Source organism: Corticium candelabrum, chromosome 1 (genome assembly GCF_963422355.1).
Source record: "Corticium candelabrum chromosome 1, ooCorCand1.1, whole genome shotgun sequence".
NCBI classification, from domain to species: domain Eukaryota; kingdom Metazoa; phylum Porifera; class Homoscleromorpha; order Homosclerophorida; family Plakinidae; genus Corticium; species Corticium candelabrum.
The window spans coordinates 7,893,589-7,920,465 of record NC_085085.1 but is presented as its reverse complement, the minus strand read 5'-3'; the positions used below and the strand labels follow the sequence as shown (position 1 = coordinate 7,920,465).

Below are 26,877 nucleotides of genomic sequence, written 5' to 3'. Positions count from 1 at the left end.
GTCGCTACCACAGTCTGTCTGTTTCCATGACAACTGCAAGTACTTTTAACGCACGCTAACAGGTGCTTACCGTCGCCGTCACGACTGTGGAAGAATTTTTTGCAATTTGCAGCCATTGATCGCATGTATGAGCATTTCTGGCATTTGTAAATGGCATGGCAACTCGATCCATTATGTAATTACCGAGCGTGGTTAGGCTTAGAATCCAGATCGCACAACAGAAAGGGGCGTGGTGCTATAGGCTACGTAGTTAGGAATGAATGAATGATATATCTCTGTCGCACCTATCTAGCGAGCTCTTGGTATTTACATATATTTCTCCTCGTCACGACGACGTTTCATTATGACCTACTTCAAAATATCGTTTCCATGTCCGACTACAGATCATGCAGTGTAGGAGTACAATAGGGTAATCCGGGGTAATTCCGTTGTTACGGGGATTTGGCATGTCATGATTTTGTCGCGCTTTGCTCGCGATTCCAGACCGTCGACTCGATGCTCCAGACCTCGTGTCGTGAACGTATGTACAGATATCACCTAGCCTCGCAAGCCAGGCTCTTCCGCGCAGTCGCTAACCGCACGTGAATCACACGAGGAGGAGGAGCTTTTACCGGAATTGCTCCAGCGCGAGAAGAGCCTGGTCGCTTTCGAGAACGTCATAGTGATGTGAGACCCCGGATCCGGTTTCATAGCTTGCATAAGGCTAATTCGATTCGAAGAGGACATCTAGTCACAGAATCTTGGGTGGGACAGGTAAAATTACACTCACAAAGCGGCGCCAGTCCTGTCTGCACGCATAGAGGTAGGTTTTCGTTCATTTTTCTCGCGCTTCGATCGCTGCGATCTCACGCCCCATTCCTAGGCGCCCGCCATTCTATTGCTAATTGACTAACTGACTTTACAGGCACCGCCTAGCAATAATCATTAGGCTAATTTAATTGCATACATAATGATTCAACAACCAATCGCAACATGACAATGACGTCACGTGACAAACTAAGTTGTCACGTGACATACCTTCGTTTCCGGTCATGTGAACTCTAAGCATAATCGCGCGCGTTACTCCACCACGTCAGGCGAAGATGGCCATGCGTCGAGGCAACCGAACACATGTCACAGATCGCTTTCCAACTATTTTTTGCAGACTCTAGAAAATAAAAGAAGACAACAGAACAAGTTTATAGTCGCTGCGTTGTTTCCTCGCTTTACTACAAAAAGGATCCCGTTTGCACAAAATTTCCTGCAAATGCGATCCGACATGTTCTCCCCTACAGATCGCTTTCCATCTATTTTTAACCTTTTAGTATAAGTACATTAAAATGTAATTGCCGAGCGTAGCGAGGCTTCTAATCCGGGTCGCACAAAAGAAATGGGCGTGGTCCTATATGGGTCTCCATCGAGCTTTTGGTATATATATAGATATAGGATCCATGGCCCGTCCTTCGTACGGGCAAGATACTGTAGTGTAAGATAGGTCTGTGGACACGTCACGTGCATCTTTGTTGCGAGGTCCCGGATATTCTGAATGAATTCGAATCTTGTTCTTCGCGCTTGTTTCGATAGAAATCGACACACTCTCCGTGTAGCGCTTGCTGCAAAAAACGTGTAGGTTGGATTCGGTGCAAATGCAATCAGAATTTGGAGAGAAACGCAAGCGATAGAAGAGTAAGTTTCGTCGGCAAGAGATATTCGATCACTCGAAGCTTTGCGAAGGACGGCGATGCATAGGATCTACACGGGACCGGTGCGGGCGTGTGTTTGAATGAACCGGAATGTGTAGCGTGTGCGTCGTCGAGAAATTTTACGCGAGGGTCGACCCCTCGAGAGGGGACCCGGTGCGTAATTTTTTAAATTTTTTTACGCAAACCATCGCCTGTGCGTACCGAGTGTGCGTGCCTATTTCGGTTTCGAACGGACAAAAGACGTGGCCCCCAAACGCGAACATGCACACACACACACACACACACACACACACACACACACACACAGACAGACAATTTGAGCTTTATATATTAGACTAGGATCCATGGCCCGTCCTTCGTACGGGCAAGATACTGTAGTGTAAAGATAGGTCTGTGGACACGTCACGTGCATCTTTGTTGCGAGGTCCCGGATATTCTGAATGAATTCGAATCTTGTTCTTCGCGCTTGTTTCGATAGAAATCGACACACTCCCCGTGTAGCGCTTGCTGCAGAAAACGTGTAGGTTGGATTCGGTGCAAATGCAATCAGAATTTAGAGAGAAACGCAAGCGATAGAAGAGTAGGTTTCGTCGGCAAGAGATATTCGATCACTCGAAGCTTTGCGAAGGACGGCGATGCATAGGATCTACACGGGACCGGTGCGGGCGTGTGTTCGAATGAACCGGAATGTGTAGCGTGTGCGTCGTCGAGAAATTTTACGCGAGGGTCGACCCCTCGAGAGGGGACCCGGTGCGTAATTTTTTAAATTTTTTTACACAAACCATCGCCTGTACGTACCGAGTGTGCGTGCCTATTTCGGTTTCGAACGGACAAAAGACGTGGCCCCCAAACGCGAACATGCACACACACACACACACACACACACACACACACACAGACAATTTGAGCTTTATATATTAGACTAGTATCCATGGCCCGTCCTTCGTACGGGCAAGATACTGTAGTGTAAGGTAGGTCTGTGGACACGTCACGTGCATCTTTGTTGCGAGGTCCCGGATATTCTGAATGAATTCGAATCTTGCTCTTCGCGCTTGTTTCGATAGAAATCGACACACTCCCCGTGTAGCGCTTGCTGCAGAAAACGTGTAGGTTGGATTCGGTGCAAATGCAATCAGAATTTAGAGAGAAACGCAAGCGATAGAAGAGTAGGTTTCGTCGGCAAGAGATATTCGATCGCTCGAAGCTTTGCGAAGGACGGCGATGCATAGGGTCTACACGGGACCGGTGCGGGCGTGTGTTCGAATGAACCGGAATGTGTAGCGTGTGCGTCGTCGAGAAATTTTACGCGGGGGTCGACCCCTCGAGAGGGGACCCTGTGCGTAATTTTTTAAATTTTTTTACACAAACCATCGCCTGTGCGTACCGAGTGTGCGTGCCTATTTCGGTTTCGAACGGACAAAAGACTAGATATACGAGCTCCAATGCCCGGCTCCGCCCAGGTAATAGTTTAATCACACAAATTATTGATTTGCAGACACTGTTTGCTATTAATGACAGACAGAACAGACAGACAGAGAGACAGACAGACAGACAGAGAGAGAGACAGACAGACAGGTCGCCTTTATAGGTAGAGATTATAGCAGAAAGTATCTAAAAATGCGTTTGATGATTAGAGAGGCAGAGGGGGTGTACCCAGGTCACGTACACTTTGTATAGAGAACCGTTTACTGTCACTAATTAGCCGTGGTGTAAGTACTTTTACCGTTTAGTAGCAGCCAGACAGAATTCTCATTCATAGTTATATCCCGTTGAATTGCCGTTTCCAAAAATCCCGTTGATTGGATTAGCGATTAGTTGAAGCTATTTCGACTTGGACGTTGCTGCCGTTGCGAGGAACAGGTGTATCGAACTTAGCATCTATTCGACACATGTCCTGTTTCAAAATCCCGTTGATTGGATTATTGATCCCGTTGAAGCCATTTCGACAGTCCCGTTGTGGAGAACAGGTGTATCTAACCTGGCATCTATAATTTTCACGTGAACCCCGTAACGTGCAAGTCATGTGCAATACTTACCCGGATAATCCGTTCCCCGTATATGACGAATGCCGACTGTCGCCATTTCGACAGTCCCGCTGAACGTCTTCTCTTCGAAGACGTTGCTGGTGTTTTGGAGAACAGGTGCATTAACCAACGGTTTGGTTGAAGTCTTAAAAGGTCACGAAACTTTACTTCTCCGGTGACTGAATACATGAATGGTGTGTCATCATCAATTCTTTGGAATGCGGTGGTCATATACATAATACAAGGAAGTACACAGAAATCTCAGTCATAGGTATTGTTTGCAAAATTGCAAGAGAACCATGTGGTCAATGTCCAGCTTGTCCTGTCTGGTTAAGTGGAAAAATAAATCCTGTTTCTGGTCACCTGGAGGACTTTCTACACACGATTAATCAGACAGTCAATTTGTAGACAACTCTTTTATCTGATGACTGATGTACCAATATTGCTATTTTCTAGAACTTCAAATGTTTGAATGGTAGGTATGTTCACTAGGCTACCTATGGTTGAAGCAACTAACGTTAGTTTGTAGTTAGTGCTAAGATTTTATAGAGCAATGACCCATTGTATGTGTAGATGTTGATACTGAATGGATGTTGTCAACATCTGTGGTACCTGTGGTCAACAAATTTAATAAGCGATTAACAAGTCAATGCACCAACTACAGTGGTATTACTACCTTTTTCTATGATGTCCAGGCTCTCATAATGATTTTCTGCATAATGTGCAAGAAGCAATGGCATGTCATGGACAGCTGCACGATTGTTTGGTTTGATGATAACATCAAAGCAATCAGCAGTGCCAGATGCACTACTGACTATTCTTATGTCGTAAGACAACACTGTTGCCAGTGCTAGTACTGTAATGTGGTCTCCCCATGATCCATCTTTTTTTTAGAGTGGCCAAATACTGACACCAGTCGCCGCCATTGACAAAGTGGCTCGTGTCCAGCTGTTGCCCATTTGAATCCTGTGCAAGCAGATTTATATTGTCAACTTTCCAATACTTGTGGAAATGCTTTACAATGAATGGACAATTTGTAAGGTGCTTCACTGTGAGAGCTCGTAGTTCCATGTAGTTGTACTTTTGTTTGGCTTCTACTCTTTGAAGCTGGTCTGATACAGCATGGAAGAGACAGTTTCCATCAGGAGGCGTTGTCCCTCTGAGTTTGAGGCCAGACACTTGTAGTCTTCAAGAAAGAAGCTGTTTATTGTCACTTGTTGATTTATTGTCTGAAGATGATTGCATAAAAGCAATCTGAAGGTTCAACAGAAAGCTGGTTGCTTCTGAGTCTAATGACACAAATATATAATCTAAATGCAAACACACACACACACACACACACACACACACACACACACACACACACACACACACGAGTTTAAGAAAAGTTGATTCTGCTTAGATTGCTCCCCTGCTGTCCCAGACAAATTTCCTTGGCATGTCACAATAAGTAATTATACGCACCAAAAGTAGGTCTGAGTTTTACTTTTAGGCTTGATTGCTGCTGGCTCTGCATATGTTGTATTGTAATACCATTAGGATTTTCTAGACAATCAACATGTCAAATATCTTTGAACAGACAAGTTTTGGTATGCCCTACCTGAATGATTGGTAACCACAACTGAATATCCTGAACGAAAAAGAAATTGATGTGGAGGTTTACGCATGTATTGTATATCATGTAAATTTCAGTATTATTTGCTAAATTGATGTGATTTCTCTCCACCTAATTTAAAATTTCACACGATTTTTATTGATGTGATAAAACAGATTGATATAAATTATAAATTTGCATAAAACCCAAATAAATGATGACATAGTACTATAGCAATGCAGTATTGTCATTTGCATCAAAAATGCAGTGATTGTGAAAGGAGTTGAGTGTTGACATCTGTTGTCACCTGCCTATAGAATTTGCTTAGATTACTACCACTAAACATTATTTACGTAGTCTAGCATTCCATCTCCACTTTCCTCTTCACTTACAGACAAGGAGCGTTGAAGACAAATTTACAGTTGTTGTAGTGCTTACTTTCATTAGCATGCCAATTACGATATACCTGCAGCCACCACTCGTCTCAGAGAATCAACATCTGTTGAGCATTGTAGAGTTTGCTTCAAGCGTTCAGTGGCCATTATATTGAGTCGATTGTTCTTCAAGTCCACATTGGATCGAAACAAGAAAATATGTCTAACAGCAGTCATAGTATTCAGAAAGTATCTCTCTGCCCATTGCATTGTTGAGCTGTTCCTCTGTTTCAGTGCTGATCATGCCGTTCAGTTCCGGCACAAATTCTATTCTCTGAAGAATTTCTGCTTTCTGTTTGGCATTCCTTTCATGCAGCTTGTCAAATAGACAATACTTTGCAGACACTCCTGTACGCACTTGATAGTTGTGGTCTAAAGTAACTGCTGATTGTTCATTGTTAGTAGCTAGCCACAGTCTGCTGTAGCCACGGCATTGGTATAAGTAGAGAATGATTTTGAGCTGCCTGGATATTTGATGGAGTTGCTTCAGTTACCCTTCCATGATATGGATGAAACATATGTGGGAAGCGAGAATTTCCATGTGCAGCAACCATGTGAGCCATATCAACAATGGTTACAGTCGGTTGGTGCTTCACAGACATGAGGACATCAACATAATGCCTTGGGCTTTCAGCACGAAGTAAAAACTTCAGGGCATAAACAAGTTGATGGGGACAAGTGGCTGACAACCAGCCTCCTAACAACAGCAACAACAACAACAATCATCCAGATATGTACGGTATCATTTAATGGAACAGCATGCTAGAGTAACAAACCTGAGGCACCCCAAATTTTTGAAAACACTTTGATATGATAGGATATCATATATTTCTGTCGCACCTAGAAAGGTACAGTTCCCTCTTGGGGCAAACATAAAAACAACTAAGACATAAGACATACAGCTAACAGACTACAAAATACACCAGCTACAACAGACAGCACAAACTAAAATATATCTACATCATTCCTACATGAAACTTTTTATCTACAGCTAATATAAATAGACCTCTCACCAGATAATTAACGGACTGTCCTGCTCTACGTAAATATTTAAGCCTCATGTCCTTAGCTCTTGTTGTAGCTTCTTTGAAATCATCCTTCAGCCTATCATGAATGGATTCATATTTCCTCATCCCAAGCCCGCATCTGCCACCCATTCGACATGCTTGATTAACTATGTATGATACATCAGATCTATCATAATCCCAAATATGAGAACCTAATGCCAGTACCGGAAAAAGTTTCATGTCCACAATTTTTAACCATACTTTGTCAGATCTACATACACCACCGATTCCTTTTCGATTACACACCGATTATTTCTTTATCGTACACCTTCCAGTTATTCATTTTCTCACGCAAACGTATTACACAATCCACCTTTGTCCCTTTGTCAGTAACACCTGCTTGCCTGCAAAGCTTCTTTACTGTTTCCCTCTATAAGAACATAAAATCCATAAGCATAGCCATTCTAGATTATGTTTTGATCTTACAGAGCTGTTGCCTAGGAGATCAACAAGTCTGTCCTCTGCAATCATTGAAAAGTCATGTTCTGTTGTTTTATTATGACTGTTGCGGTTGATCTGACACTTTCGATACTCTGTACGTGTTCAAGACATTGCTCGCACAACGAGTAAATGGGCCAATCCATGGAGCCCAACGTGTGTAGTCTGGCTTGACCATAAATGGATTATTGTGACCTAACTCAACAATGTCAGCCTAATTGAAATTGGATCAGATATTTGGTATTACTTTCGCAGAAACCTCCGGCAAGCATCTCATATTCGACTTTGGTCCAAAATGCTTCACAGTCGACTATGTCATTTTCTGGAGATGGTTCAGGAACAGTTAGATCTGTCACTAAATATGCCACATTCAACAATGTGAATCAGGAACAAAATACAAGTGATGAACGTTGTAGCTCTTACTTGCCAACGAGATAGCTGCCTTTCTGTTGACATCAACAATCAGAATAGGTGGATGATATCCACAGTGAATGCAACAAAACTCATATGTGTGCTCAGATAAAGCCTCAACGTGACAGTATCCATCCAGTATGCTTCACAGTTGACTATGTCATTTTCTGGAGATGGTTCAGGAACAGTTAGATCTGTCACTAAATATGCCACATTCAACAATGTGAATCAGAAACAAAATACAAGTGATGAACGTTGTAGCTCTTACTTGCCAACGAGATAGCTGCCTTTCTGTTGACATCAACAATCAGAATAGGTGGATGATATCCACAGTGAATGCAACAAAACTCATATGTGTGCTCAGATAAAGCCTCAACGTGACAGTATCCATCCAGTATGGTGTTGTGAGACAATTTAGAGCCTGCCATTGACTCAATGACAGTGACAACACGACCTACAGCAGTATTGTATGTGCCTATTTGAATAAACAAGTGTGCGATGAAAGTGTACAACATTTACAATTACTATCTTCTATTCATACCTGCAAACTGTGACAGAGAAAAAAACACAGTTGAAGAGACAACAAAGTGACATCATTAAAGTTGTGCACACCATCAACATAATCCTGATATCTGTAGAATAGACCACAGCTAGGGCATTTCTTGCAGTACACACTGACATCTAATAATCAAAGATGAATTCATTAATTGTAATACATGCAAGTATACTAATTGATTTCAAAGTTTTTTACTCTTTATTATGTGGTTGAGACTTATCAGTTTACAATTTTGTTGTGATGTTAAATGGACCTTGTAATTTAACACCATCACAAAAGTTGCATGTCACCTCGGAGGGCATGGCTTGTGACAACTTTGGAGTGCTTGGTGTCAGTCTTGAATCTAACTGAAGTGGGATTCTCTTGTAGTTGTAAATATAGTCCAAGAGATTTTTTAGCATGTTTCCACTAGGTGGATACATGTAAATGTTGCATTCACCTGTTGTCTCATCATTAGTACACTCATCAAGGCCATCCTCAGATTTCACTAGCTTTTTCAACCCACATGAGATGTGAGTGCTCTCGATGACACATCCACTTGGCAACTGATTGATGAATGCAGTTCTTTCGACCAGAAGAAGAGCAACGACAGATTCATGTCATGTTTTGTATGTCCAAGCAAACGACTGTTCTCTTTAGGCGACTCCAATAATGCACGGAGTCAGTCAATACAGAAAAAAGACATACCTGCTACCACTTGGGCTAAGTTGTGTTCCCAAAGTGCTCACTACAGCAGGGCAATTTTCTTTTTCTGCTTTGGCACTTAGTGCCAGACAGGCTGACTTCTGACTTTCAGAGAAGAGCTGCCGCTCTACAAGATTGGTTAGACTCTCATCCTTTAACGTTACAGAAAGGAAGTAACTATCAGCAAAAGCCACTGACAGGATATGATCACATTCAAATGATGGTAAAAAGCTTCTAGCAGCTGCTTGTTTTACATTTAAGCAGTCACTTAGCTCACATGTTGATACTGCATTTCCAAGAAATGTTCTCTTCTGAACATGTATGGGATGGCCAGGGCCTTTCAGATTTTTGCTCACAAGGTACATGTCACTAGTACCACCAATGCAGAGAGCTCGATGATGCCTACCCTTATCAATACTTGGGCTCTTGCCAGAATGAATAACTCGTTTGTGTCGTGGCAAATTTCTTGCAAGCAATTTAAGAGAGCAAACGTCACACTTCACTTTTCTCTCTCTATGAGTTGACTTGATTTTAAAGTGATAGTGAGGGTCAGTACCTTCTGGCCAGTTCTGTTTGTTTGTCAAACTGTGTCTCAGTTATGGGTGTCTTCTGTATATCAAATTGATGTTCATTAACTGGCTTAGATTTTGCTGATGGTGTTGCTGATTGTGTTGCTGATGGTGTTACTGATGGTGTTGCTGATGGTGTTTGAAGACCAAAACTTTGGGACAAAAGTTCCTGGTCAGAAGGTTTTTCTAAGTGACTGTCACATGCATTAGAAGCAATATCAGGGGTATTGACTTTAAAAACATTTGGTGAGCACAGGTCAACTGGAACTGGAGTAGTGCATGAAGTTGGGACTTCATGAATAAAGATGTCATCAAAGCTGCTGCCAAGTGTGTCTGATGCCCAGTCAGTGTCTATGAGATATACATACAATACAGATGACGTGTGTGTGTGTGTGTGTGTGTGTGTGTGTGTGTGTGTGTGTGTGTGGTGTGTGTGTGTGTGTGTGTGTGTGTGTGTGTGTGGTGTGTGTGTGTGTGTGTGTGTGTGTGTGTGTGTGTGTGTGTGTGTGTGTGTGTGTGTGTGTGTGTGTGTGTGTGTGTGTGTGTGTGTGTGTGTGTGTGTGTGTGTGTGTGTGTATCTGCCAAGTTGCTGAAGTTGGGAGGAGACGAAACCATCTGCTGGCTCACTTCACTGTTCAACTTCATCTGGAGCAGCGAGAGTATCCCCTCAGATTGGTTGAACCACCTCATTGTCCCTCTTCACAAGAAGGGAAGTCGTTCCGAGTGCGACAGCTATAGAGGCATTGCCCTCTTGAGCATCACCAGCAGGGTTTTTACTCATGTTATATTGAACAGGATCAAACCCAGAGCGGAGGCCCTCTTGCGTGAGAACCAGTGTGGTTTCCGCAAGGGCAGAGGGTGCATCGACCAACTCTTTTCTCTCAGGGTGTTGATGGAAAAAGCCAAGGAGTACCATCGTCCTTTTTACATCTGTTTTGTAGACCTCTTTAAGGCCTATAATTCAATCAATAGAGGAGCTCTCTGGTCTGTTCTTCAGCATTGTTACCACTTGCCATCTAAGCTGCTCAAAATCATTGAAGCATTGCACAGTAACACTTCTGCCGCTGTAAGGACCTATGGTAAAATCTCAGATCATTTCTCTGTTTCTAGTGGTGTCAAACAGGGTTGTGTACTTGCTCCAACCTTATTCAACCTCTACTTTGACTCTGTGATTTGACTTGTCATTACTGATCACCAACCAGATGTAGGTGTGTGCTTGTCATATCTTCTGGATGCTGACCTGGTAGAAAACAGGAAGAAACTTACATCAGAGGTGTCAGTGTCAGACCTTGAATATGCTGATGATATGGCATTGATATCTGATTCTTATGAAAGTCTATCCTCCTTGCTGAAATCTCTGGATTCGTCTTGCCATCACATGGGGCTTACCATCAATTGCAAGAAGACCAAGCTTCTAGCTGTCCTACCTGGAGCTGATGCCCATTCTTCATCTCCCATTTATTTGCATCCTGATTGTGATCCAATTGAGGTGGTACCATCCTTTCAGTACCTTGGAAGTTATCTTTCTAATAATTGCTCCATGGATGTTGAGATATCAACACGGATAATCAAAGCACCTCAGTCATATGGGTCACTTAACCGCACCCTTTGGCACCAGAGGAAGATCAAGTCTAGTACCAAGCTGAACATCTTTGTCTCTGTAGTTCTTTCCACCATTTTATATGGTTTGGAAACAGCAGTACTTCTGGAGCCGCAGATACATCGCTTACAGAGCTTTGTGATGAGAAGCATCCGCTCCATCTTTGGAGTGTCCCCGTGGGACGGCAAGAGAGACACCTCCATCAGAAAGATAGCCAACCTACAAAGAATCTCCACCATGCTGACACAGAGACATCATCGGTTATTGGGTCACATCTTGCGCATGGATGAGTGTCGTCTACCAAGGAAGCTTTTGGTGTGTGCATCACCCCAAGGTAGACGTTCAGTCGGAGGCCAGAGAATGAGATGGAACGATTTGGTACTGAGGGATTTAAGGAACTGCAATCTTGATGGGGTTTGGAGGATACTAGCAGAAGATAGGAATGAGTGGAGGAATCAGATCTGGGCTGCCACACAGAAAGTAAATTTTAAGAAGGAAGAACAAGAGAAATACCGCAAGGATGAGCAGAAACGTCGCCGCGAAGCAAGGCAAACGACATCAGAGTTTGCTTTACACTGCAGCTTTGATGGTTGTGGATTTACTGCTGTAAATCATGCCGGCCTTGTAAACCACCAGAGACAGAAACATGGTCAGTCCCTGACTAGTCAATGTCAATACTGTCACCAAACATTCCGCCAACAAGGCCTCCACAACCACGAGCGTTTCTGCTGTTAGAGAACATCCACTCCTCCGATATAGCCTATGGTGACCTTGGCCTGCATCGTTTCTCATTGGAAAGAATGCAGCGTGAAGTGTGTGTGTGTGTGTGTGTGTTCATTTAATTAATACAAGTGGTACATATCAATATACCGTATAACTGGCCGCGGTTATTTCTGCAGTCTTAAAATAACTACAATTTGAGAATTTAGACAGCAGTTATTTACTGCGAATTAAATTTCTGGGTTCCAATCAGGAAAACAGTTACTGCATGGTATACATGCACACATGTGTCTGAACAGTGACTGCTTTGGGACACCGAGGATAGTCCTAAATATCTGCGAATTCTATTTGTGCGCTCTGTGAATTCTACGCACAATTCGCAGAAATATCATTATCACAGAAATAACTGGTTATACGGTATGTATGTACATATGGTCGTACCTGTTTCATAAAAACTGTGCAAATGAGTTTTAAAGTGGACTCTAGGACCACAGATGGTTAAGCAGAAAGGACAGTGGAAATGACTTCGTCTGAAATGGTTTTGTTTGATTTCAGTACATTGAAGATGGCAAGGCAAAACAGGTAGTCCTGTAGATACAATTGTGCATGCAAGATTCAGTGCAAACTCATTTCTACAATTTCAGATCCAATACTCCACTAATCAAACTGTCTAGTCTTGTATAGACAGATTAAAACGAGAAGAGTGGCTGTGGCAAACTATCAAAAAGTTTAGATGTCCCCAGGGAGAGGATAGTCCCCGTATGTCCCCTACCCTCTATTTCTCGTCAGTGAGAGACTGGATCTCGGTAGAAAGACTGGATGTAAAGTCCCACGACATACCTCTTACTTGGACAGAGTGTTTCTGATGGTAGAGAAGATGTTGAAGCACCTTCGCCTTTCTTGTAGGCTTGAAAATATTGGGTAGACACGGGGCATGGAACTGCGTTTGGTTGACACCCATCTTTCAAACAATTCCCCAGTGTAACTTCTGCCCAACGTTCTACACTGTCTTTGTACAATGGACGGGTGATTATGAGCTCCGCAACTACTAGCACTAGCCTCGTACCAGACCCTCTCGCGCCGTCGTGCCCGGTTCCCGTATAACACGACAACGCCGGAGAGGGTTTGGGATCATACCGCCTACTTTCTTCACCAGTGTCACCCCACATCATCTAAGTGTCACCCCACGTCACCAATGTCAACACTCTCGTGCTCTTAGTTAATTATGAAGCTATCCTTCCATCGAAGTTATGCTAGCTGTGATATCCGATTGCATACATTCACTGTTTACATTTCGTTCCTGTACAGCTGCATGAGACCCACCTTGCCACATGGAATAAGATTCATTCACAGAGGGAGCTCGATCCTGAGTTCGATTTACGTTATCTGAAGCTGTGAGGTGCAATGTGATTCGATCAGCAGTCTAGGTAGCTTGGACTAGGGATGCACTAGGCGCCGCTCTGTTACTGTGCTAGGCTACGATAACAATACAAATCGGGAAGCTCGAGTACGATTCGGGAACATTTGGAGCCTGGCAGAGCGTGCTGTCAGACACGGTGTTGACTTCTGTTCTAGAGTCTCTTGGAGAGGAAATCCTCTTTCCCAGAGAGGTTGGCAAATACGTAGAGCTTGCGTAGAGACAGGATACCAACACTGAAAGGAAACAAGTAGAGTACAAATGGAAGGTCAAGTCTGTCGCAAGACTTTCCGTGTGACACATGAGAATAACTATTAGACTAATCGTATTAGTAGCCTGAGGCTTGGTGACATACGAGCTAGTTTGATCATTTAATAGCATAAACGGTAGGCGGTATGATCCCAGACCCTCTCTGGCGTTGTCGTGTTATACGGGAACCGGGCACGACGGCGCGAGAGGGTCTGGTATGAGGCTATACTAGCACGTAGATCTAGAAATAGCGGCATAGTTGGTTTTACTTTCTCTTTTACACTAAAGATACGTACATCCACGTACCCATGAATACGTTCTACTGGCTTCACTTGGTAAACAAAACTGGAAACAGTCTGATAGTATCTCTTCGCGCGCTTTTACCAGTCGCGTGCATCTTACTCACGTGATTTATTTATGGCAACCGAACACAACATTCAAATGCACTACTACGTATACAGAGGGTAAGAAAGAGTAGAGCTATCGGTTCCGGCCTTAGCTCTCCCATCGATGTATTTAGATGTACACGCTAGCCTACTACAGTGTATACGTACATGCTGGCTGGTGCAATCGGCTGGTGTGGCAGCAAGGTCCTGGATAAGGCGTTCCATTGTACAAATGCAGGCACAACAGTAGAATGCCGGCAAGCGCTCTTCATCATAGCTTACGTCTATAGAATGGTTAGAGTTATACAGACGATAATTTTGGATTATATAACGCGCGTTAGATTTAGTCGTGTGGTGTGGCAGCGAAGTCCCGGATGACGCTGAACGATTTCAAGTTTGCATGGGTGTGTCTTCGCGTGCGCTGAATTAACAGATGATGCCAGGACTTCGAGGCTAGATTAACATGGCGGGCGCTGAAAATTCTGAACCGGAGTTTGTGCTCTATAGGAACAGGCCAGAATGGGGCGACGTAATCCCTCTTTCTCAGGACAATGGTGCTAGTGTTGTTGCTATTGCCTACTCAGAGAAATGTAACGATTTAGAACAGATTCGGTTAGAGCCAGCTTGCACGTGTTTTGGTATTGTTTTTGGTAGTTAGTGACGTGTTTGACTATTTTCGAGCTGTACTTAAAGCTGATGAACGTAGTTTGCGAGCATTCCATCTTACTACTGATGCAGCCAAACTGAATCCAGCAAATTACACAGTGTGGTGAGATTCATGTATACGTAGTACAACAATTCGTTTAGAGCGTTCATGTTTGTGTTAGGCATTTTCGTCGTAGTTTACTGAAGGATTTAAACATTGATCTAGAGGAAGAGAAGGATTTCTGTGGTGACATTATTAGAGAAGAACCCAAGAACTACCAGCTGTGGTGATTGCATGAACTAAACTAATCAGTAGCATTAGATGGATGTTCTAGTACTGTATGTACTTACAGAACATCTCACGCCATGCAGCCTGGTGCCTGGGAGTTGTTTCTAAGTCTGTCCTATCCTTATTTCCATTTGGGTAGGAGAATAGGGTTTACTTGAGATTCAAAACCATGCAGTGTTAGCCAACATGTTTGTATGGCCTAGATGAGCAGTCGGATGATGTGGAAGTATACAGTAAAACCAGAAAATTGTGCGGTACATTATATCGTGTGTTTCTCGCGGTCGAACTGACATGGTACGAATTGCATTCGCAGAACATAAACCTATTGTGCATGCGTAATTCTTTAGAACCTGTTACGGAACAGCATCCGTTTCTTCCATGTCGATCTGCGATTTCTTTCAACGTATTACACCAAAGACAAGGGCATATTTGTCCCTGTTCTGTTTAATGCAGAGGAAGAGGCCGCCAATGATGCCGTTGGAGATGAAGATGACGACCTACTAGCTACGAAGAAAGACGACAAGCCAGCACACGTACAGTGAGGAAGTGAGGGCAGCTATTGGAAAGTATACAGCCCACCACGGGCCTGCTGCAGCAGTCGACACTTCACTAGGCAACTGCGCTGGAACGTGCCTGAGTCGACAGTCCGCAAGTTGCGTGATTTGCACAAGGTGGAACTGCAACGCCATGAGTGTACATGGTTGCCAATCGCACAATTTAAAACTGCACAATAGAGTCGAAGGAGTGATTTTGGACAAAACCGCACAATATTATTTACGCACGATTTTCTGGTTTATAGTACGTTAGATTTTGGTCAGTATTTTGGTATAGCATTTTCCTCTATGCCCACTGCAAGTTCATAGTTGGCAGCACGTAGAAAATTGTTGTGTTGGTGTTATTGCAGAAGACTTAATTAATGAAGTTCCTAAGTAAGGCATCTTAGTCCAGATAAACTTCATTATTAGATTCTCATCCTTGCCTGCATCATTTTTAGAGCAAGCATAAATAATTAACACAATTTACTACTTCGTTTCTTCTCGTTGCATGAGGAAGGTCTGGAATTACTGTGTTTGTCATCATTCAAATACATTTGCATGCCTTAAATTAGAATTTTCCAAGTGTTCGCACATTTTTCAGGACAACTTGGATGTTGTCTGGACATCAAGGGTGGTTGTCCGGACATTCAAGGTGACTGTAGTGCATGCTTTTTCATACTGACAGTTTACACACAGTAATTCTTAAAATTGAAGGTGCTACCTATTTCAAAACCAATTCCTAGCTCAGAATGAACAGAAATAGCACTACACTATGTCTTCATCTAATTCTGGGACTTCTAAACACTCTCCCCACTCTTCAAAACCTAATTTTGCTTCTGCACATGATTCATCTTCATAATTGAGTAAACATTAAAATCTGGAACGTCTATTATTCTAAGTACTAATGAATGATAACTTTTGGCAAAGCTGTTGCTACCTAATAGGGTTGTATGTATGGCTTAAAGGAGCATTCCGGAGATATGGGATAGGGTACTGGCTCCTTCTTCACTCGCTAATGGGAAATCCATACTAACCAAGTTGGATATCTGGGCGCTATCTCAGAGCAAACCTGACAGATGTACGTTAAGAACGTTTCATATCTTAAAAACTGATAGGGGCTGTTTCAAGAATGTCGTCCGCCATGTGAAGCAGTTTTTGCACGCCAACAGATCACGTAAGCCTTACTGATGCAATTGCGTTTACGGAAATGGCCTCTCTGAAACTTAAAACTAATAAAAACTGATCTTTGTAACTGCCTAGGAAACAAGACATTTCAGAACCTTATGATGATATCTATAGAAGGGCCAGAGCCAAGTGCTTTTTGCTATGAAAAAGCATGTGACTTATGGTCTGGGTGGAGAAATAGAAGACTTAGTGTTGAAAAGTAGTATCACAACTTCGATCAGGCACTTTATTTTGGTGTGTTTGAATGTAGTAGATTAGGACTAAATATTGGTGTTCTTGTTGTGTTGCACTAGTTAGGATTGCATATTTAAATGATACTGTATCCAATCTATAGAGTGTCTTTGCAGTGGTAGCACTACACGCATTATCTGGATCCTGGAGCTTGTAAGCATCCCAGTCATGGTAGCACAAATTAATAGATGCTTGGGAGTTTCCGCTTTCGGTCACTAATGTGTGAAACACCCGCTATCCGTTCTGCATTGTCTGGGTAGAACACTCCACACTCACAGTTACTCTTCATGCCACACTCGCAGACATTATGCTGTATTCAAAAACTAACAATTCAAAATACACTACTACAAATTCTGTTGATATAATGATATCAAAGCAAACCAGTAATATGTCCATGCTTCTATGTTAGTTCAGTCTTCAATCGTAATTTCTACTAATTATCTAGGTCATAGCAATATGGACTGTAGGTAACCTTCTTTCCTTCTTGAGTGCCATAGTCGCAATACCTTACTAAATTCAATATCAGTAATAGAGGGATCATCTAGAGAAATTCTCATTAGATGAAACGTTTGGTTTTTTAACGTGCACTAACACCTGTCTTTATTAGCTGTAATTTGCTAAAATCACACTGACAATCTGCTGTCGTAAAAGAGATGGCTAAAGCCTAATCCGCTATTTTCAATAGGTTGGTCAAGTTTAGAGCATGGTGTTGTTAATTAATTAAGCTACATACATGTCTTTTTATTGGTGGTCTATTTCTTGCTTTGTAACTACAATGGTTCTTGTGAAAGAGGTTTCTGTAGATGTCTTTACTTAAAGGTGCCTGCTCACACGCAGACACACCCACGCAAACTTGAAAACGTGCCATGATTTCAAGTCGTGTCCTCATGGAGCAGAACAAGCGAACATCTTAGGGTGCAGCACGTTCTATGACGTACAGCCTTTATTACTAATACAAAGAGAAATGCGAATCGCGTTCTTGTCCGCCACGGTAGTTTTGCTCCTCATACTTGACATTTCGAGAAAGCTAACGACAAGTCAGTTAGGTTCTTTATCTACACATTTACCATTTACCATCTTGAAATGGCTTGTCGTTGAACGACAAAGCGCTTTCTCAATCGTTTCCTTGTTCACGTGACCCAGAAATGGGTGGAAACCAGAGCATTATCTCACTATCGCGATGGCATCCGAAACTGCAGTGTGAATGTAGCCACGGAGAGGTGCCGGACACCACCGACAACGCGGATCGTGCATCTATCGTACATGGTAATGACTGGCCTCGAAGTTCCAGACTCATTTTTGGGTCATGTGCAACAAGGAAAAGATCGAGAAATCGCATTGTCGTTCAACAGCAAGCTATCTCAAACTGGTAAATGGTAAATGTTTGAATAAAGGCACGATTTCAAGTTGGGTGGGTGTGTCTGCCTGTGCACGTGAATTTGTGAGCTGGCATCTTTTAAATCACCTCGCTGTAGTGTAATCTCTCTAGTAGAGATATAATTTGCAAACAATTCATGATGGTTCAGACATGTGATGCTTGCTGGTGAAGCAGCTGTCACTTCTCCTGGGTATCTGACACCTCATTAGGATTAATTAAGTAAATAAGCTTAGAGTTAATTGGATATCACTTATCTTTACAATACCAACAGGTGTCTTTAAAGGGGAACTCGCAAGCAAAAACAAGTTGCTTTTAAAAGTAGCCTTGTGTTTGAGAAGTTCAACAGTACCCTAGTTGCCAGCCAAAGGGACTGATTGCATTTTGAATGCTCCCGGACGACAATACACGTGAGGTATGACATCACTGGAGGTCGATTGGATCGTTTTGTATTGGAAAATCTTGAATAGCACGATGCGACTTTCTACATTAAATCGCCTGATTGGAGACAGCACTTGAACATTCACCTTCACTGTGAGGTAGGTGTAGTTTCGTAGCGATGAGAGGAAAACTCTGGAGGCAGTCGTTATGACTTCTCATGCGCGTAGATCTGGAACTCCGAGGAAACTATTCATTAACTTCTGCTTTGCCGTGTTCTCCTAGTTTACGACTCTTCTACAGGGTTGTCCCCAGCACACAAGAGGCATGATGCGCCACCATGCATTGGCTCCACGTGGTACAGGCCCGCGATGCTTTACTGCATGAGTAGGCAGTGATTAGCTATGAAGACAATGGACTTGTATTTGTATTTTGAAAGGTGAGAAGTTGTTTGAGGCTAACAAGTAGTTTCTGGGATGCTTGATTTGAAGATAAGACCAATTAGGACAAAGACTGCCTTTGGTATGAACTTAATTGTAATACAAGTACTCGAAGATCAACAGTGGTTGTCAGCACCACCCACTATTTAGGTCAGTATCTGATGGTAACAAAAGAGTTCTGCAGATATCTGGCCCATCCTATCCTATGTACTAGGTTCTCAGGTTCTTGAGGTCTGGAAATTTTCCACGGACCATAAGGCTTAATATAGCTATCATGCGGTCAAGCACAGTGAACTAAGACAGAGAGAAACTTTCTTTAAAAGTAAACCACTTTGTTCCTTTTGTGCCTGAGCATTCCATGACAACAGTTTGTGCAGCTTCATCCCTTCCAGGATGGGCGTGGTTATACCAATTACCTCGCTCCGATTTGAGATAGCTAAGGTTCATTAGTATGCTGTTGACTTGTAAAGTTTGTTGTAGACATGCTTGATGGAGAAAGAAGTCTGTTTTAGATTCCATTCGATCGAGCGTGGTTGAGAGAGTGGATTCTGCATTTGAGGCTAAAAGGGAGGCAGTCAGACCACATTCCAGAGTAAGCGATATCATTTTCAGTCGGATTGCTTTGAGAGAGATTTCAAAGCAGAGCTAGTGAGTGCGTTAGGGTTAACGTTATGACAGATGTAAGATCAATGTAAAACCCTATCTGTTCCAGTCTTTTTACAGCACTATACGTCAAAGTGGAAGTTGAAGCAATGTATCCTCGAGGTTCCACACCTATGCGCATGAGAAGTCATAACGAATGCCTCCAGTGTTTCCTCTCATCACTATGAAGCTGCACCTTGTTCACAGTGAAGGTGAATGTTCAAGTGTTGTCTCCAATCAAGCAATTTGATGAAGGGAGTCGGGTTGTGCTAATAGAGATTTTACCATTACAAACGATCTAGGTCGACCTCCAGTGCCGTCATGCCTCGCGCACCTTCTTTGTCTGGGAGCATTCGAACGTGATTTCTCCTTACTCGCATGAGAAGTCATAATGAATGTCTCCAGCATTTTCCTCTCACCGCTACGAAGCTGCACCTGCTTCACAGTGAAGGTGAATGTTCAAGTGCTGTGTCCAATCAAGCGATCTGATGAAGAGAGTCGCGTTGTGCTAATCAAGATTTTTCCAATACAAAACGATCCAGGTTGATCTCCAGTGACTTCATGCCTTGTGCACCTTCTTCACCTGGGAGCATTTGAAACGCGATTTCTCCTTTACGGAGTTGCTTTGGCTAGCGACTAGGGTACCGTTGAACTTCTCAAAAGCAAGGCTATTTTTCAAGAGCAACTTGTTTTTGCTTGCGAGTTCCCCTTTAAGTGTTTCTTACATAAATGTAGCACAATGTGTTTGTACAACCTAACCCCACAAACGAGGTGCACAGCAGGAAATGACAGCCAGCCATCGGCCAATGGCCTACCAAACGATGCCTTTGACTGACCAAATGAGAGATTGCAAGGCCATTTGACATGAGAATGATGTAATTTCCCAATGAAACTTATCACTGGGAGGGTGATCTTCCACGTCGCTAACACTTGCTACTGCACATTCTACTCTGTAACTCAGTCACTCCTAACAGTACAAAATGAATACTCAACAGGATTTGCATCATGAGTTGATCAGAGTACATGCAGGCACCATGTACTGTCTGTTTGCATTGACCTTTACACAGGAAATGCTAGTGAAGTTGTGGTTGCAGCAGATGTGCTATTTACGTGCCTGTGGGTTCTTATCATGTACTTCAGCAGCAAGCAGATCTCTTGCAGAGCCTAACCACTTGACTAATAGAGGCATTCTAATTGAATAAGGATATAATGGGGTATTTCGATAAACAATCTCATCATGGCGAACATGCATGCACCATTGCTGTTGTGCCAGATAAGACTTGCATCGTGACAGTTGCCAGATCCAAAGTCTTGATCAAACTCTGTTGCGTGGTACATAATCAACGCCTCAAACTCTCTGTCGCGTGGTACGTAAATCGTAAAACGTCTCTTTTGTCGCGTTGGACGTATTCTTTGATCCTCATCCGTTGTTTACCTTGTAGCTATAACTGACTGTAGTACACATGGTGCCTCCACTAAATACATACAATATGTTAGAGCCATGAAGAGTCGCGTTCTTCGATGTGTTGCTTAAAACACTATACCAAGCAGCGCTAGACGGATTTTACTCTCTGAAGAAAGCAGCAGAAATTGAACTGGAAACATGCATACAAACCATTCGCGCTGTTACATGATTCAAATTTGTTTACTTCTTGTACTCACAAGGACTGCACCCTGATGATGTGGATCAAACATTGACTCCAGTAGATTTTAGAGGTGATGGAAATTGCCTCTATAGGTCTATGTCTTTATTACTCGGTGGCAACGAAGACCTTATACTGCATTGCGGTCACGTGTTGTGTGTGAGATGGTGTGATAGAGAAGGAATTTTACACACCTCAGTTTAATACAGAAGCAAAGAAAACTGTCAAAAGATTGCAGCAGTTTATGCAAGTTTTCAATAAGGCCAGAGCTTAGAAGATGATGAGACGATATTGAAGATTTTCAGGATGAGTCTGGTACAACCAGATGAGGGACATCCTGGATCTTACACACCTCACCTACAGCATACCTAATTACTCTGTTTTGACAAGAATTTTGATGAGCTGCATAAGGATAATCAGATTGGATCCTAGTAGAGTCCTTTTTTCTCCATTGTGGTTTGGTGCATGGTTGACTTGATCACATCCCATTGGAATGCGGGAAGGTAAAGCAGTCTACAAAGGAACTTAGTAGCAACTAAGTGCATGTCTGTGTTTTCTTTTAAAATATTACCTCATCAGCATGTGATATCAGTTACCTGTTTCCGCTATCACAGCAAAGAGCATCCTGATGCGAAGTGCACGCCGTGGTACCGGCTGGTAATTACAGGCGAATTACATCGTGAAAACATAGGTGTATTGACCGGTATTTCAGCAAATACTGTCAGATTTTGGCTGGAATTACTCTTAATTACATTGGTACTGGTCCGAGACTCGTACGGTATACAGCGGAATAACAAGCAAATCCCTCTCGTATTCACCCAGGATTTCAACGGATAACGGCGGGGACAAGCCAGCAATTATATTGCAGTTTATACATATATTATTCTTATAATGCGGCTATTCCAATGTAAAGAAAGCTGGAATACGACATAGCATAACTACCGTCAAAGTCTAAGAACTGGTAGGCATGGTGATCTTCTGGAAGACCGTTTTCTGATTTTCTTCTTCTCGTACCGATTCTCTCAGCTGCATCCATCTGTAGTCCGTCAAATTTCTCGAAAGTTTTACGAAATCTTCTAGCCATTAGAGTGAAGTTAGAGTTTCGATGCAGACAGCTGGAGCAAGAACGTATGACCACCGCGAAGTTGAACATGCACAACAGTGTTATTACTGCTGTTCGGTTGGTCTAGAGGTAAGCAGTGGAATGGAAGCGTCAATTACTCTTAGCAACTGCCCTGAAACTTACTAATTGATTATTTATTCCTGAACCTGTTGTCTTGCCGACAAAAAGGATATTCTGTCTATAAAGACATGACTAAAAACATAAGCAACTATTGCATAAGCTTCTTCTGCACGTACAATAGTGCACATTTTATATTAATCTTAAATTTCATCTCTAGAGCGATGCATATACGAGCAAATAGACGTGGTAGATTCTAACACTGTGGAAACAACGTTAGTGTCATTCAATCCTTCAAGAATAGTCCCACGTTTCTTTCGCAGGTAATTGCACATATCGTTTACATGTAAATCAAAGGAAAGCACGTACGAGCTAATTATGTTCACGTCCATACTCCAGCCGTGCAGGTTAACACACTATGAATGTGCACGGTGCCGTGAAGGAGCTGAGGTGCATGGATCTGTGATCATAAGTACTGGACATGGTAACATAATACCGCTGATATTTGCCTGGATTTCGCTATCACGGTGGACAACAACGGCATCCTTACGTGGACTTTGCATCAGGATTCATTTCCATCCTCATGTATACTGGTACAAGTATATATACATATATATACATACATATATATATATTTTATTTTACTCTCCATGACAGACCAAATGTAGCCTGTCCAAAACCATCCTGGCATTATACTGCCAAAGTCGTACTGCTAGTTGTTCATGTATGTTACATACTATTCTGCTAACAGGTAATTTGTTCAAAACTGAAGTTTTCCTTGCAATCACTTTTATGATCTCCAAGCTGTATGTGGACCATGTTCCATATGTCTCAACAATCATAGGGTAAAAACTGGCTCCTGTGCTTGTGACGTCTGAATCGTAGCGAAGGTCTTTCTGAACTTCGCCAGCTTCGGCGGCAGCTCCTGCTTTGGTAGAGCAACTGTTGATGAAATGATTGGTAAAAGAATTTCTAACTGAGATGTCAAAAAAAGCAGCTTTTCCTTGTAAGAAATCCGGGTGGAAGACGTCTCCAGGCCTGTCGTTACTTTCGCTGGAGAAACACTGTTCTCTACGAGACCCAGCATTATCCACTAGCAGATATCGATACAGAATATCACATAGAGCATTGTGGCGCTTCAAGCGAAGCGGCCCAGAACCACAACCAAGAACATGGTCTCCAAATTTGTCAATTACTTGACCGCATGGACACCGAACAAGAAGTGGAGAAGAGGGGAAAACAGCAATACCGAGGCGAAGACGCAGAGCAACCAGGAATTCCTCCCGAGACATGACGAGGCCGAGATTTGTGTTGGGTAATGCCCGCAGCCATGATCCGGAGTGTGGGGTTGAAATTGCGTTCAGACGAGCCTTATCTCTTATGCTGGGAGTACTGTCTTGGATGTGAAGACTGAGTGAGACATCTAGTAATCGTTGTATTTCTTTTTGAGTCATTTTACGAATTTGTAGATCTTGATTATCTGGAAGAAGTGTGGATAGAATGCTACGGCAGTCAAGCTCTCCAGGAATTGTTATCTCCGATACCTGATCCTCTCTCTCAACGTGAGACGTTTCATTTGACTGATGGAAAGGCAAAGAACATGACAGTAGAAGTCTGCTGGTCAAATCACGAGATGAGTTGCAGCTTCCCAAAAAAGCTGCTGGGGCAGAACGACTAGCTTCACGAAGACCGAGACCTCCGAGACGAATGGGCCTGGTAGCCTGTGACCAAACTTCATTAGAAATGGAGGAACGAGACAGGCTTTCCAAGCAGTGGCGTAAATTGACGTCAAATCTCAACAGCTCCTTGGTGATCTTGTTTGTTGGAACTGTACGGATGATGTGATTGAGTTTACAGAGACCCAAGCAACTACGTAAAAGGTGTAATTCCACCTGGGGGTCATCTAAATCAGACAAACGATTTTGACAGTCACTGATTTTGTCAATCCTTTTAGCAACTGACATGGCAAAGAAAGCGTCTGATCCACAGAGTGGTGCACCCAGTAATTCAGCTCCTCCGGCCACTTCAGTGATACGTTGAACTTCAGGAGGGAAATCAAGAAACTGTTGATCGCCGGAAGGCCAAAACACCTCACATTTGCTCGTATTAAGGTGTAGCCCAAACAGGGGTCCTTTTATTTCAAGAACATTAAGGAGAGTAGCAACTGCAGTGCGGGGACCAACGAACGAACCGTCATCAAGATACCAAAGCTTCATGTTGATGTCGGGAAGAGGACCAATACTGTCCATCAACTCCATGATGACAAGAGAGAATAAGAGAGGGCCCAAAGGATCTCCCTGTTGTACACCTCCTGATGAAGGAATTAGAATATCACCAAAGTTGAGGAAGCCTTCACAATGGTAGCACCATTGTGCCCAGCCAAATAGAGCAGGGAATTCTCTGTGTAGGCGATGCAAGAAAGAGGAGCGAAAGCATTCATTAAAAGCGTTTGAAAAATCAATCTTGAGACAACACAAGTCAGCGTTGTCACCATGTTCATCAAGAAGAGCAGAAAGGGCATGAATGGCTGCTTCGACACCTCCAGGTACACCAACACCAACCTGGCCATATGGCAAAAAGACTTCCGGCAGTGTAGATTTCACAGCCATACAACAAAGCCTACTGGCCAGGCGTCGCAGAATTTCACCAACTGCAATAGGCCGTATGCCACCGGATTTCTTTCGAAGAGCAGTCAAAGGTGCCCCAACCAGCCAAGGAGATATGCGAACATCAGCATGACCCGATAACAAGAAACAAATGAATTGAGTAAGACTATCCAAGCAGTCTATTGAGGAAGGAGTTGTGGTTCCATCTATTGCATCAATCAGGTGCTGATGTTGCAGTTGAGAAGCTCCAGGACTTGAACCTCTAGGAAAGGCACGTAAGGCAGTAAGCACTGAATCCTGATTGACAGTGATCGTTGGTGGAATGTCTGTATTCCATTCAGGGAGTGAGTGGCAAGGATGGCGTTGTTGTAGTTCATGTATAGCGTCATTATCATCAGAGGCTGCCAAGCCATATGAGCCTAAAACGCGCATAGCATCTCGGAAACGACCTTCTCGTGCCAAGGCTAAAGAACGTCTGGCATTGTTTTGAGCAATTGATGGTTTCTTGCTACTGGAAGACATATGAGAGATAGCATCAGCTCTAGCATCAGCCCACAAAGAGGGAAGGTCTCCAGATTGCCAACGATCAAGACGAGATTGAAGTATTGACTTCACCACATACCGTTTTTTCCTTCCTCCTCTAGGCGGGCAGCGCAGAACAGCCTTTGCAAACATATGTAGACGTGCAAACCCCCATATGCCGTTTTTAATGGCGTGTTTGAACTCAACAGAAAGTACTTTCCCAAGTAAAGGGCGAACAGAACGTGGGATGTGATTGACAGTTTTAGTTGGCAAGTGAGAAACTTCCTCCATGAGGGTATTGAAAAGGACTGTCTCAGATGAACTGTGACAAGACAGGTGGACAGCAGAGTGGATAGCCTCCATGACTGGATCATCAAATGACTGAAAAGATGGTTCCTCATAGAAACTTGGCATTTCTGTCATTCCTGTCTGTATATCGATCTCCTCCTCACTATCTCCTCCTTGCGAGGGAGGCAGCTGTGGAGCAAGTGTGAAATTCGAACAATTGGCAGCTGAAGAGGAACAAACAGTGACGTCATCTAACCAGACTGACTGTCCCGGATCCAACATGGTTCCACCACAGCGGGGGAGACCAGGGCCTTGAGAACGGCGACAAAAGTTCCACCGTCTGGCATACGAAAAACCGCAGACCGAACAAAGGCGACGACCTGACCTGGTAAGGAAATCCACAGGAGGAAAGCAACGACGACTGATATGATCAAGATTTATGTGTTGCCATAAAGCGTAGTCGTCTCGACGAGGAACGTGGCAAACAGGACAAGTCGCTAGACAAGAACTGGACGGTGATGTGGAACAACACGAACCACCATTATCCGATGACGCAGACATCCTGGGTTGAGATGGACGTCGACAGAAAACCCAGGAGCAAACGTAATGAGACTACCAGCAGAAAAGAGCTGAAAAACGCTTGAAAGAAAGAAAGAAGCAGTCCCTGTGATCACCCGAGTAGCGAGAATAGCCAGAGACACCATCAGCGACTTAAAACATGGGCGACGCCATCGCTTATCCGACATACATACATATATATATATATATATATATATATATATATATATATATATATATATATATATATATATTGAGAAAATGATGGGTATGGCTAAACATTTGTGAGAAATCTGGCAAGTGGAAAAACCTCATGAAGGTACCTGAGCTTGTGTTTAGCTTGCCATTTGCGAACTGTTGTGTGAAAATTTTTTCAGTTCGTAGGGCAAATCTTTATAAATCATTATTTAACACGCTACGATTTTTAGAGATTACTGTTGAAAATCCCAGTCTTTTAATGTTCAATGCAGATCCAGTAGTTGATCTCTGGTAGAGAGCTTGTTGCACCACTAGTGAGACAAATTAACA

General features: G+C 43.0%; 2 protein-coding genes and 1 long non-coding RNA gene across 9 annotated transcripts; 1 reads left to right on the top strand and 2 right to left on the bottom strand.

Annotated features, from left to right (window-relative positions):
• Positions 1-3,772: 3,772 nt before the first annotated feature.
• Positions 3,773-12,833, bottom strand: LOC134194481 (uncharacterized). 4 transcript variants are annotated; one of them, XR_009972224.1, is made up of 11 exons: positions 12,620-12,833; positions 8,192-8,331; positions 7,919-8,125; positions 7,663-7,850; positions 7,487-7,594; positions 7,228-7,434; positions 6,511-7,171; positions 5,307-6,431; positions 5,193-5,251; positions 4,383-5,138; positions 3,773-4,318 (listed from the first exon to the last, which is right to left on the bottom strand). It is a non-coding gene; the product is annotated as an uncharacterized LOC134194481 (long non-coding RNA). The 4 variants fall into 4 exon arrangements; XR_009972220.1 differs by having other exon boundaries at positions 4,383-4,995; positions 5,081-6,431; XR_009972223.1 differs by having other exon boundaries at positions 5,193-6,431.
• A 1,428-nt stretch (positions 12,834-14,261) lies between these two features.
• Positions 14,262-16,897, top strand: LOC134186299 (protein farnesyltransferase/geranylgeranyltransferase type-1 subunit alpha-like). 4 transcript variants are annotated; one of them, XR_009970948.1, is made up of 5 exons: positions 14,262-14,421; positions 14,486-14,600; positions 14,659-14,763; positions 14,830-15,059; positions 15,113-16,897. XR_009970948.1 is itself a non-coding variant. In XM_062654233.1 (3 exons), exons 1-3 carry the CDS (start codon positions 14,295-14,297, stop codon positions 14,765-14,767), a joined length of 351 nt encoding a protein of 116 aa, XP_062510217.1. In that variant the 5' UTR covers positions 14,262-14,294; the 3' UTR covers positions 14,768-16,897. The 4 variants fall into 4 exon arrangements, 1 of the variants encoding a protein (XP_062510217.1); XR_009970947.1 differs by having other exon boundaries at positions 14,659-15,059; XR_009970950.1 differs by having other exon boundaries at positions 14,262-14,443; positions 14,538-14,600; positions 14,659-15,059.
• Positions 16,898-23,013: 6,116 nt separating this feature from the next.
• On the bottom strand, positions 23,014-26,352 carry LOC134191652 (uncharacterized). The gene has a single exon (XM_062660303.1). The coding sequence runs from the start codon at positions 26,350-26,352 to the stop codon at positions 23,017-23,019; it is 3,336 nt and encodes a 1,111-aa protein (XP_062516287.1). The 3' UTR covers positions 23,014-23,016.
• Positions 26,353-26,877: the final 525 nt, after the last annotated feature.